At 35.2% G+C, this 12,484-nt stretch overlaps 1 protein-coding gene and 1 long non-coding RNA gene across 2 annotated transcripts; one reads left to right on the top strand and one right to left on the bottom strand.

Annotated features, from left to right (window-relative positions):
• Positions 1-1,734: 1,734 nt before the first annotated feature.
• On the top strand, positions 1,735-2,894 carry LOC131301572 (uncharacterized). The gene is made up of 3 exons (XR_009191334.1): positions 1,735-2,031; positions 2,476-2,593; positions 2,704-2,894. It is a non-coding gene; the product is annotated as an uncharacterized LOC131301572 (long non-coding RNA).
• Positions 2,895-4,837: 1,943 nt separating this feature from the next.
• Positions 4,838-7,352, bottom strand: LOC131300865 (two-component response regulator ARR17-like). Its single transcript, XM_058326874.1, has 5 exons — positions 6,806-7,352; positions 5,678-5,757; positions 5,458-5,535; positions 5,259-5,329; positions 4,838-5,163 (listed from the first exon to the last, which is right to left on the bottom strand). The coding sequence occupies exons 1-5, from the start codon at positions 6,939-6,941 to the stop codon at positions 5,076-5,078; spliced, it is 453 nt and encodes a 150-aa protein (XP_058182857.1). The 5' UTR covers positions 6,942-7,352; the 3' UTR covers positions 4,838-5,075.
• Positions 7,353-12,484: the final 5,132 nt, after the last annotated feature.

The following is a 12,484-nucleotide window of genomic DNA, read 5'->3' as shown; positions in this document are numbered from 1 at the left end:
ATAAGAAAAGGTCTTAAAAAAACATTTTCTTATACAAAACAATTTTTTGAAAAAATAACAAATTTTTTTGTGTACAAATGTTTTTTAAAAACAGTTAAAAAACGATTTTTTTGGCAAAAACAGTTTAAAAAAATCTTTAAGTAAAATATTTTTTTTTGAAAACATTGTTGAAAATGAAAAAGAGAGGGGAAAAGGGAAGAGATAGAACCTTTTTTTTTTGTAATGATGTGTATATTTGATTGAGAATGTAAGGTTCATTAAATTTGATTATTGGTAAAAGATTGTTAATTTTGGTTATCGAAAGTCCAAAATTTGATTATTTCTAAGCTGGTGCTAAGTTTGATTATAGTATTGTGAGCCATATTTTGCATTAATATTGTTATTAACTTTAAAAATCTAGCACTTTTGGTTATGTCACTGTGGATTCTCTAAGAGTTCGTTTCTACTAGATTAATTTTTATACTTTTCGATTCCTATCGTCGAGACGAACAATCAATTCAAAAAATTGACCTGAAACTAGTAAAAAAATTAGGTTAAAACGACAAAAAGACTTGGTTAAAAAGATCAAAAAAATTTATGACAAAGAGGGCCTAAATTCTCATTGTACGCTCCCGTTCTTGATTTCCATTCTCACAATTTTAATATCTGAAGATATTTTCTTTTCTTGAACAACATGTGAAGATATTTGCAAAACAAAACACATTTTCCCATCTCTCTTATTAACAAGACCGGCTCTGAGATTTTGAAGGCCTAAGACGATCTTCGAAAGTGAGACCCTTAATAATTATAAACGAAAATAAAATAAAAAGTCGATCACACCGAATAATTTTGATTCGGACATAGTATTTGTTTGCAATGAGAAGTACCGGAGTAGTAGCATTTAAGGGGGAAAAAAGATGCATCCATACACCCACTGCACTGAATAATTTTGAAGGGCCCCAGAGACTTTTAGCAATCCCGTGACCTTTTATTCCTCCTTTTTGTTTTTTTTTTCTTTTGTTTTTTCCTGCATTCCGTGTTCCATTTTTCTAGGCCATTGGGGCTTAAGTATAAAATGTCTTCTTAGGTTTAAAGTTGGGCCCTAAAACAACATATATATACTAGGTTCTAAAAATAAGTGGGAGCCCTATTTTTTGACATTTTTGGGGAGTTTAAGGCCCACGCCTCTTGGGCCTTAGCCCAGAGCCGGCAGTGCTTATTAACGTGAATGTACACACATTATATGATTTACCATTTGAAGGGTGACGACGGACGACCATAACATACACTCTTTTAAGGGAAAATGACGGCTCATGATGTGTTTTGATAATTAATATCCGTCAAGAACATGCTAAGAACATGTGTTAATACTAAAAATGTCTTTGACGGATATTAATTATCAAAACACGTCATTGGCCATCATTTTTCCCTCTTTTAATTGCAAAGTGAGGCCCATCCGAGCCCATAGAAACTGGATTTTGTTTTAGTCGTTGTTGATAATTTTACATTAATCAGATCTCGTCAAACCCTTTTTTTAGTTTGTATCGTTTAATGTCTTTTCATACGGATCCGGGGTGATGTAGTATACTCCTGCTAGAAGGCACACTTACAAAAAGGTTTAAGAATATTTATTGTACTCTATGAAAAATCTGTAAAATTAACAAACCTATGTTTGGCAATATTGCAGATTTTGCCTAGTCTTGGAGTGCAAGTCAAGTACTGTTGAGAGAATAAGGCAACTTATAGTGAAGCATAGAAAAAGTCCAAACCGAATCCCTATTATTACCCAAAATCAGTTGATTTCCTCTCTCTCTCTCTCTCTCTCTCTCTCTCTCTCTCTCACACACACACACACACACGACTCTCAATCTTCAAATATATATAATCCCCTATAACACTTGATTTTTAGGGTTGATCTTTGTGTGTTTATCTGATGACGATTAAGAGTAAAACAGAGAACATTGTTGATGACATGAGAATTGGATACCCGACGATGGGTTGGTGCTCGCATTGTGAAACGAGCGTCAAATTAAGATATGAAGGCGATCTCATGTAAGTTCTAATCCAATCCATTTGTTCTTTTTCAAAGTCTTTCAACAGTTTAGGCCTTAATTAATAGAGATCGACTTTGCAATACAACAAAAGTGGGAAATCTTCAAAGAAAAAAAGTGAAGAATGAATCTTTTTTTTCCCTCTTTATTTTAGTTTTTCTTTAATTGATATCAGCACTTGGAATAAATTCCTTAATGATTATTCCAAGAATCCCAATTCCTTTTTTTAAGTAATTAGAGTAAACTTTAATTTAATGTTGTGATTCTAGCCCCTTTCCCTTTGAGTATTTTATCTGTCAAACCCTTCTCATATATACTTCGTAAATCTGATTTAGTCATATTAGCTGCAAATTTTAGGTTTGTTATTGTTTAATTGTTTCTATCTTTATATATTTTAGATTTATAAGGTGCATTTTAGACAATTAAGTACTTCATATCATTGCAGATCTTGTTTGGGTTGCGGGAAGGTTCTGGGTGATAAGACCACTTTTTTAAAGTCATGCAAAATTGTAAATCGTTCAAATGATAATTTGGTGCCAATCAACCCAGTTAGGCGCGCATGAGTAAGATCATCTATCTGTTATCATTCTTTCATTTTTTTTAATTGTTTCCTCGTAGATATATATTTATGTTGCATCGACAAATTTTTATTTATCCAGCATTGGTTTTCCAGGCTTGAGCAATTGTCAATCCATGAAAGTGGATTGGTGAAAACCGATCGCGAACAAAGATGATGCAAGCTGGTTCTAGGCCGGGGGAGTATCAATTAATGTGACAAATTGTCATTTTTATCGTAGCAAAATTAAATGATTATGTTCGTAAATTTTGCTCTTCAAAAATACAATTCTTTAATATTATATGTTCGTAAATTTTGCTCTTCAAAAATACAATTCTTTAATATTATACATTTGCGAATGACGTTTATTTATATATTTTTGCACTTCTGTTTCTAATTATTCTCGAATACTACTTCCTAAACTCTAGAACAATATGATTTTGTTTGGCACTTTAAAGGAACGAGATTTTTGTTTACCAAGAAGGAAAGAATCGATTTCTTTCAATTATTGCCTTACGAACAAAGGGAATTTGTTCAGTGGCCAATGACAGACCAGAAATGCTATGGTCACTTCTCTCGGCTATCCTCCAGACACTTTCCTCTCACATGTAATGGAGCCCATATATGTGTCGGCTCCCCACTGCAAGTGAGAGGGGAGTGCCTGGGGAGTGACCATAGCATTATTGATTATTTTTTTGAAAGGCAAATTTTTCTTCATTAATCTCTGAAATTGTTACAAAAATTAATAGGAGCAAAGAATGATGGCATCAAATTTCTAGCTCGAGACCCAATCAATATACAGCACTAAGAGTAATCATATGTCCATCCGATACTTAAACCCCGTTTGGCAAAAACTCAAACACGGGAAAGCCCACACCGTTGGCCTAAAAGCCCACATCCGATGCAATTTTGGTTGGGCTTCTTATTTTTTTAATGGTTGGGCTTCTCCTTATTTGATGCCTTTACGATGGTTGAATTAGGGACTTGTACTTACAAGACACTTAGAGCATCTCCAATTCAATACTTTATTTTTGCATTCATTTATTCATTTGAGAGTATCAAAATAATATATTTTATTGCAAAAGTGATTTTGGAAGAAATTTGACTCCAACCCAATACTCTATTTCTACTTCTATTTCTTTAAAAACTCATCTCAAATCTCAAACTTCCCCACTTTCCCTCCAAAATTCAAATTTTCATTTTTCTAACTTCATTAAAAAAATATTCAATATGGGTCTTATTTTGAAGATATTGTACATATCTTTTGATTGGTACCAATTTTATAAAGGATTAGTGTATCAAAACTAATTTGATGAACAAAATAGGATTTAGTGAGGGTGAATAGTGAAATGGAGGACATCCTCCATTTTTTTCTCCATCCTCCATATTTGGAGTACCAAACTTGATCATCTCAAATGGAGGAGAAAATAGAGGATGGGTTGGAATGGTATTTCCTCCAAAAATAATCCTCTCAAATGAAAAAATAGAGAAATAAAGGGTGCATTGGAGATGCTCTTACATCTGCGCTTTCTTACTATACCTCTGTGCTTTTTTACTATTTGAGCCTAATCATTTTGGTTAGTGTGCCTTAATTAATACCATGTGGTACAGTGGTGAACACATGAATGCCCTATGGCTATGTCATTTTAGATTTTGCTCAATTTATGGTACGTAATATTCCCTCATCTCATTTTGTTTCCTTTTTTTTTTTTTCTTTCTATTTGATCCGCACTCAATTTGGTTTTTTTTTTTTTTGGGTCAAACGGAAACTTACTCACTCAATTTGTTTGCCTGATATTTTATTTTGCGATGTCTCAAATTATTTGTACTCTTTGAAAAGTCATACAAAAAAGTGCGTGAAATTCCAAAACTAATCTTAATTAAACTTTATAGGGGCATGCATTAATTGCATGACCCCTTAAAAAATTGAATCTCCATAAAAGCAAATAAATTGGACGGAATGAGTATTTAAAAAGTCTATACTCGTTTGCCTTCTTAAGGTGTCAAGGACATATTTAGAACCAATCTCGTACTCGGAGCTGGACCCAAGATAAAACGGTCGAAAACGAACTAGGTTTCTTGATCTCATTCTTAGGAAAAGTTTTTATTTGATCAACTTGATTTGGCAGATAAAATCAAGCTTGAACAGAACTCGAAACAAACTTGAACGACCCCGGTTATTTCGACTCGAATCCGCTTGTCAAACCATAAAAGACAGAAAAGCACACATCAAGGAGGAAAAGAACACAAATGACTGAATATTGTCTGATTCAACAAGAAGAATTTTGTAGACATTTGCTGGCATTGGACAAGTTTCCACAGAAGTAAATTTCAGTGAACAAACTGTATGAAACTACTCATCATCATTGAGTAGAAAAAAAGTAACTGTCGCCAGAAAAAAAAGAAAAAAAAACCATATTTTGAAACTAGTCAGTAAAAATCTGGCTTCTCCTGCCCTTTCAATGTGAATGTTCATTTAGCTTTCTTCTCTATGTCATCAATTGGCATCTCAACTTCTTGACGTCCGACTGCTTGAGAGGCTTTAGCATGAACTGTTGAGCCCCTTCCTCTAAGCACCTGCTTATGCATTCCACTTCTTAGCAAATGACACTAAGAAGAAATCAAAAAATAGAAAACCCGGGTATTTTCCGAGGAAAACAAAGAGAAATTACTTGTTAATACGCGTGGGGATGTTTTCAGATGACACTATAACAACCGGAACCTCCTTCAGAGCATTAGATTCCTGCTTTCGACAAAACACATTTATTATCAGCTTAATTTGAGGGTTATCAGTGTTTAAGCATACGGGGAAAAAACGAATGGTCGAGTTTGATTGCAGAGTTAGGTATATAATCCAGCAATCTAAATTACCTTAATTTTCTTGAGTAGATCATACCCTGTCATTCCCGGCATACAATAATCTGTGATTATCAAATTCACCTTTGAACCCTGGGAAATAGTCCAGCAGGAATACGTATGTAAGGAAAGTATGTAATTAGGAAAATGCTAGTTTCATACTTTCATTAACCCAAAGAGTCAAATTTTTTAAGTTGTATAGAACAAACTAAGGCAACATCTAGAGGTAACTTACAGTGGTCTTTAGGTTGTTCGTTTGATCTTCCCCCAGGCCTAGAAACTCCAGTGCCCTCAACCCATTTTCTGCAGTTGTCACTGCATCGATTTACGAGTCAGTTACGAAACTAAACATTAGTATATGCATTTCATCAACACATTCAACTTTTAGAGTTGCAAAATTCAATCGATCCTTAATCTTGTACATTTAGGCCCGTCGGCTGTTTGTTAAACTGGACTAATAGTGAAGGACATACAATTTAACCTTGCCAAACCCCAATGGTATGGTAGTGCATATCTCAAATGCATTATAGTATATGCTGCCCTTGGACAAATAGTCAAATCCGACACTATAATCTGGACTAACCAACAGGCCTTAGTTAACTTTATCGATCAATGGAATCAAATCCTTTTGCTTTAAAAATCGTTTTAACACTTGACAAAACAGAATACGTGCCATATTCATCTCATATGCATAACGTAACAACATACCAACTACCAAGAAACGATTAGAGGTGCATATCGATTTTACCTCTCGTGAGATTTGACAATACCGATAAACACAACACAACACAGATGCAACCTAGAAAGTAGAAACCAGTTATCCTGAATTCAAGTTATCCCTTCCTGCCCAAATTCACAAATCTAATGGGGCCCCTATTTACCAAACAAGGTTTATAGAAAGATCAAGTAATTATTTCAGTGGCCTAGTGCAAATTCGTAAATAATGCAATGGAAATCGGGGTACAAGTTGCAGCTACAAATGAGAGGGGATAAATTAGCCGATCAAATGCAGACTTGATTAAACCAACCGGGGCTAGCTCACTCTTGCATTGCATCTCTACGAGATTAGGAATTCGAATCTCCCGGGTTTTCTTCCTTTATTTCTTTGTTTCTTCCTTACGATGGGTTTGTTTCTTGTATTGGTTAAGTCTTGCATCTCACAAAGTACTAACTCTAACTCGGGACACCACTTTGTAATACCTACATGATGCAAATGATATTCCCTATCGATTGAAAAAAAAAAATGCAGACCTGATTTGCAGCTAAAGAAAATAAATCCAAGAACATTGATTAAAAATGGCAGAACAAAAAACAAAAACCCATCCGTAAAATAGCCCCAGAAAGAGAGAGATAGTAGTATTACCCTTGAAGGAGGAGTTTTTGAGTAATTTTTCGACCAGTCTGCGATCAATGAGGCTATCATCAACTGCCAGCACATGAAGCTCATTCTCAACACCCATTCCATTCGACAAAGAAGCAGCATCCATATCCAATTCCATGGTGGGTTTGTACTAATCCTATTGCTCAATCGCTACCCAAAAACAAACAAAGTATGCTTCGAAAGAGAAAAAAACCCAAAATCAACAAGAGATGTACGAATGCAATTGGGAGGAGGGTGGGGCTGTATTATATATACAGATATTGATCGGGCGAATCAGAGAGGGAGAGAGAACCAAGTGGGGGGCAATCGTCACAGATTTTTCGTGATCCTGTTGGGTTTTCACCCGATTCGATGCGGTCCCCAACCAATTACGTACACGCATATACGATTCTCTCTCTCTCTACATTTCGCGCTCTCGCAGGATATATAGATATACGGTATCTGTATCTTGTACCAGTATCAGTATCAGCGTACCATATCCGGCCCTGCTTTCAAGAGATTTCATTCCAGCTCATTCCCTCCCTTTTTTTTTCCTCCGTCTCTTTTCTTTATCCATGATTCCATATTCCATAGTTTTTGGAGCACTTTTTATTTGAGTAAAAATTAAAAAAATTGCATCCATTCGCGTATTTTGACTAAGATTTAGATGAATTTTGACTAACATTTGTTTCGATACTATGTTGTACTTAGTTTGGAGGCCTTATTTGAATAAGTTTTGTGCCAATAGTTTTCTTGTCGACTTCGGTTTTTTATAAGATCTTTTGAAGGAAGTCATTTTCGCAATCCACTTTCTTATAGCATTCTGAAGGTTATCTTATCTGCTAATGTGCTTTGTTAATAATATCGCATGTGAATTTTGAGCTAAATTACAAGATAAATTTTGAAATTTGTGTTTATGTGTAGTTTTAAGCGTTGAAAAGACAAATATTGACGTTTTCAAAGCAAATTAAAACCATTTTCAGAATGCAGTCATAACAAAGTTTGAGAGCGGAAATCGTTTTTCAAATTTTAATTAGCATTCTATTATGTTCCCTTCATGGAGTTGTAGTGTGCTTAATTTTCCACAAAATATAATTCAAGGAAATTCAAATTACCAAAGAAAAAGCAAAACATATGTAATTATTAGTACCCTCGATGCATTTAATATAGACCTCAATAAAGGGGATTCGTTGGTCCGTACACAAATTTTAAAACAACAAAGCGATTAGGGTGCTTGCAATCTATATTATCTTCTTCTTTTTTGGAAGAGTGAGTTGAGATTTCTCGTTTTAGGTCTTGTTCCGCTAAGGTACTTATTTTTTTAAGTACAATACTTATTTTATACTTTACGAAATAGGTATTCTCTCACAATACGTCACATTGAATTCAAAAAATACGTACAAAATTTTTAGCGAAACACACTCTTATTTGAAAAAATTTAATGGTTGTATGCAAAAGAATTTTTTTTAGATTGCAATGAGGTCATATAAAGAAGTAACAGTTCATAGATATCCTGAGCTCCTTAGAAGACATTTCGAATTATAATAGTCCTACTCAGGTTAGTGGGGAGTATTTGTTTAATTAACCTTTACTTTTAATACTAATTGCTTCGTCAATTTCAAAGTCAAGGTTAATCTTTACTATTGTTGTAGCAATCTTAATTAATGTGGACCAAATCATCAACAATCCATAGGTTACCTCTTGTCAACAAATCTTCGTCAAGTAGACTCGTGAAATAATCTTTCAACAAAATAGTTTGATTATTTTGGAATGGACTCGTGAACTGTTACTCGTCAATTATTTTGGATCTGCATCGATCAACCGAAGATTTGCTCGAATAAGACCTACTAAAAGATAAGGTTTGCTCTATTCGATATAGGTCTAGATATTGAGGATCTGTGCAATTTTAGATAATCAATTCATCTACACATCTACCACAAAATCCCCTCTGCTTTTGTTCAAACTTATCTACCTTATATTGTAAGTAAATCCGGCTTTTCTACTATTGGACTGCAGATGCCAATTTTAGTAATGGTATTAATTTAAAATTAATTTTACCAGTATAAATTTGATTCTTATTAAACATCTTACCGGCAATTTTTTTCCCCCGCAAACCTGAATCATTGATTGTGCGGATAAACAATCGCGATATGACGACTTTCTGCGACAATCCAAACCCTTGACGGCTGAGAAACCGGATCCTTTGAAAATTGATCTCCAACCAATGGAACCCCACAAATGCTTTGTTTGATGCTCTTCATTACAAATGGGCTGATTAAAATGGCCCACCAGATGTCGCGACCCTTAAAAGTCCATTGGGAAGCCTGTGAGCCCATTGGGGAGAAAAGCCGTAATGAGGCAACTATTCTGGCCCTGTCGTGGTCCCAATCAAACAAGACACAAAATGGACTGAGGTCATTCTCGCATGAAGAACGAACCTAACACAACTTTTATAACACAATTTCGCACGCAACCGGGTTTAGAGCCGTTAGATGCACATGGACTTGCACGTATCGAATGGCTTCAGACATTGTTGTTTTCGGAGTTGTATTCTAAAGTTGTGTTTGCAGACATGATAACTAACAAGGTGAAAAGTGTTCGTGTTGTTGTGATGTTTACACTTGGATTGCCTTCTTTTGCTTTTTCTTACTTTATGTAGTAGGAGTATTAAATTCAACTTTCTAAATTGTCATGGGTCCAATTCTAGCTACCTTAAAATTTTAAATAAGTAGTAGTTAGGAGTATATATTATTCGTTGAAACCTTCGAATTTCTTAATTTGCCTTTCAAACAAAGAGCTCGGGTTCTTATTGATTTGAATTTGGATAGGAGGATGCATTTCGTACACAAAAATTAAATGGGAAAATGACGTCTCAGCACGTGTTTTGATAATTAATACCCGCCAATGACATATTAAGAACAATTGTTAATGCTGAAAATGTCATTGACAGGTATTAATTATCAAAACACGTCATTGGCCGTCATTTTTCCAAATTAAATAACCTCATAACGAAAAAACTCTCTTACATTAACTAATAAATACTCGTTTTATTTCGTACGAAATTTGACCTCTCAATAAAAAAATCTATAAAATGGTACTCCTAGGCTGCATGCCTGGTTGGAACACACCAGTAATTAAAATTCATGTATAGATATTGGTAGTTATGCATAGGCTATAATAAAGAGAGAGTGGGGGAAGAAACCGAAACCGAGGGAGTATTTGAGTATTTATCTTTCACGTGGTCGCGTGTTCGAATCTTATAAAGGCCAAATATTTCAAACATTGGAGTCTGGACGTTCTGAAATTAGTCGAGAAATGCGTAAACTGGATCGAGATTAATCTTATCTCAAGAAAAGAAAAAGAGGGAGAGGAGGAAATAGGAAAAGATGAAAAAGTCTCCTACCTCAAAATCCAAGTTGTCGGAAGAATCCATATGGATGGATGGGGAATAAAGAAGACTTCGAATAGGGCAGTAACATGTGAATACAAAAAACCCGTACCCGTCGCTATTCTGTCTTTGGTTTTATTACTCTGTTTTTGGATTTAAGTTAAAAATTGTAGAGCTGTCTTGATAAAAACTTTTTCGGAAAAGTCTGCACCCGTCGCGCTCGACATTCAACGCTCTCTATCTCACCGTCCACAAGTGTTTCGCATTTTAAAAAACTCTTCCGACTGTTAATTGTCGAGACGGGCGATGAGATGTTGAGCGGCGGGCGTAGTCTTTGCCGAGACCTTTTTTGTTTTTGTTTTTATTCATTTTGGGGAATCGAGAATAGAGAGAACAGAATCGAAGTTGACCGATAAATTAGCTGGTGGCCGCACATGCGCGGGAAATTCTTTATTTCCGCTTCGAAATTCCCCAATTCATTTTTTGTGTTGAAAAGGGCCTAACGGCACCGTTGTTTTTGTCCCTAGGTGTTTGCCTTTTAGTGATATGCTCTCTATTGCAGAGACTCCGTTACCGTTATTACGACTAACGGGAGATGGCCAGTTTTCGAGCTTGAGTCGAGTCCTTTACGATGATTTAAAACGGTCACTTCGTAGAACTCGTTGCGAACTTCAATCGTTACAAAAATCATGTTCGCCGTATATCGATCAATATTTCTTCGGAGCACATTTCTTTTGAGAAAAATGGACTCGGGAATACTGAATCAACCCTTGAAGTTGACGATCTGAAATGAATTAAATTGTAGAGTTGTTTTTTTTTCTTCTAGAGTTTACTAGGTAAGCTTTTAGTACTATTTTGTAGTACTGGTAATTTTGTATTGCACTGACCCAAGTTGTCTCACTTGACCACAAGGGTCGTTGTACTGCGCTAACCGGAGTTGTTTCATGATTCACATTATGGTCCCGCGCATGATTATTAAGAATTGATTAACTATTTATCAAGCCATCAAATCTTATTAAATGAACGACTCAAACCATGACGATGAAATCTCGATCATAAAATACATGAGATATATACACAATACCGTTGTAGTGTATTATCACACACATCACCGTTGCCCCAATTTACCATGACTTTCCAACGGACATCAAGAAACTAGTGACCATAAAAGTTAGATATGCATTCACTTGCCGGTGACGTATATGCATGTGGATATGGTACATTAGTTAACAAAATCATTTAGGTCACGTTTATACTAAATTTTTTCGCTACAACTTTTTGGCCTTACGTTCATACTACTAAACTTCTTTTTTTTTTTTTGGTCAAAATTTAAGTTGTTTCCACTAAACTGAGTGTGTTCTACTAACAAGAATAAATACTTATTTTTTGAATTAAATGTGATGTATTGTGAGAGAATGATATGTCTCGTAAAACAAAAAATAAGAACTTAAAAAATAAGAATCTTAGTGAAACGGGGCATCCATCACATTTTTTCCCACTAATCCAATGCATTTTCCCATAACTTCTACCTTACCGGAAACACCTCTAAGTGCACCAAATATGCCTTCTCTTAACATAGTAAAATACTTATTAAATTCAAAGTAAAATGTTTTGAATTTTTACCTTCTCTGCACTTGTCCTAGTTGGGTGAATTGTCACTACCTACATGGTTCTTTTCATGCTCTACAAAGATAGGTTGAAAATGGGTGCACCAAATATGCATTGAAGACCCCAAAATAAATGAGGATCAAGGGGGACCTCTGGTAAGCTTCATGAACATGATTTTGAAGAAGAAAGGGCAAAAAAGGTGGCTATAAAAGCAAAAGGGTCCGTCCTTCTCATCATCTCTGCAGGCTGCAGTGCAATAAACAACCATCACCACCTCTCATCACAAAGACCACAGACCCTTCTTTATTATCACTACCCACCACAACCACCTTACTTTATTACTACCTTCTTTACCACCCCCCCTTATTTATTATTCCCTGCATCTGCACTGTTTTCATACCCCCTGATTGCCCTTCCTAAGTTCCTATGAGCCAAGGGCATCTTCAATCCACCAATTCCTCCAAAATAGAGGATGGATATGACATATTAAGGAAAAATTTTATAATTTATTCTTTTTTTTTCTTTTTTTTTTGTACTTTTTGGAAGAATCTTTGAGAGACCATCGTCATTTTTAGAGTTTGGTCCTCCAAAAGTAAATTTAGAATACAAAATCCCTCCAAACTCTAAAAAGGACGATGGATCCCTCAAAATTTTTCTCAAAAAGTACAAAAAGTGAAAAAAGAGGA

Source organism: Rhododendron vialii, chromosome 9a (genome assembly GCF_030253575.1).
Source record: "Rhododendron vialii isolate Sample 1 chromosome 9a, ASM3025357v1".
Lineage (NCBI taxonomy): Eukaryota > Viridiplantae > Streptophyta > Magnoliopsida > Ericales > Ericaceae > Rhododendron > Rhododendron vialii.
This window is presented reverse-complemented; position numbering and strand designations above follow the sequence as displayed.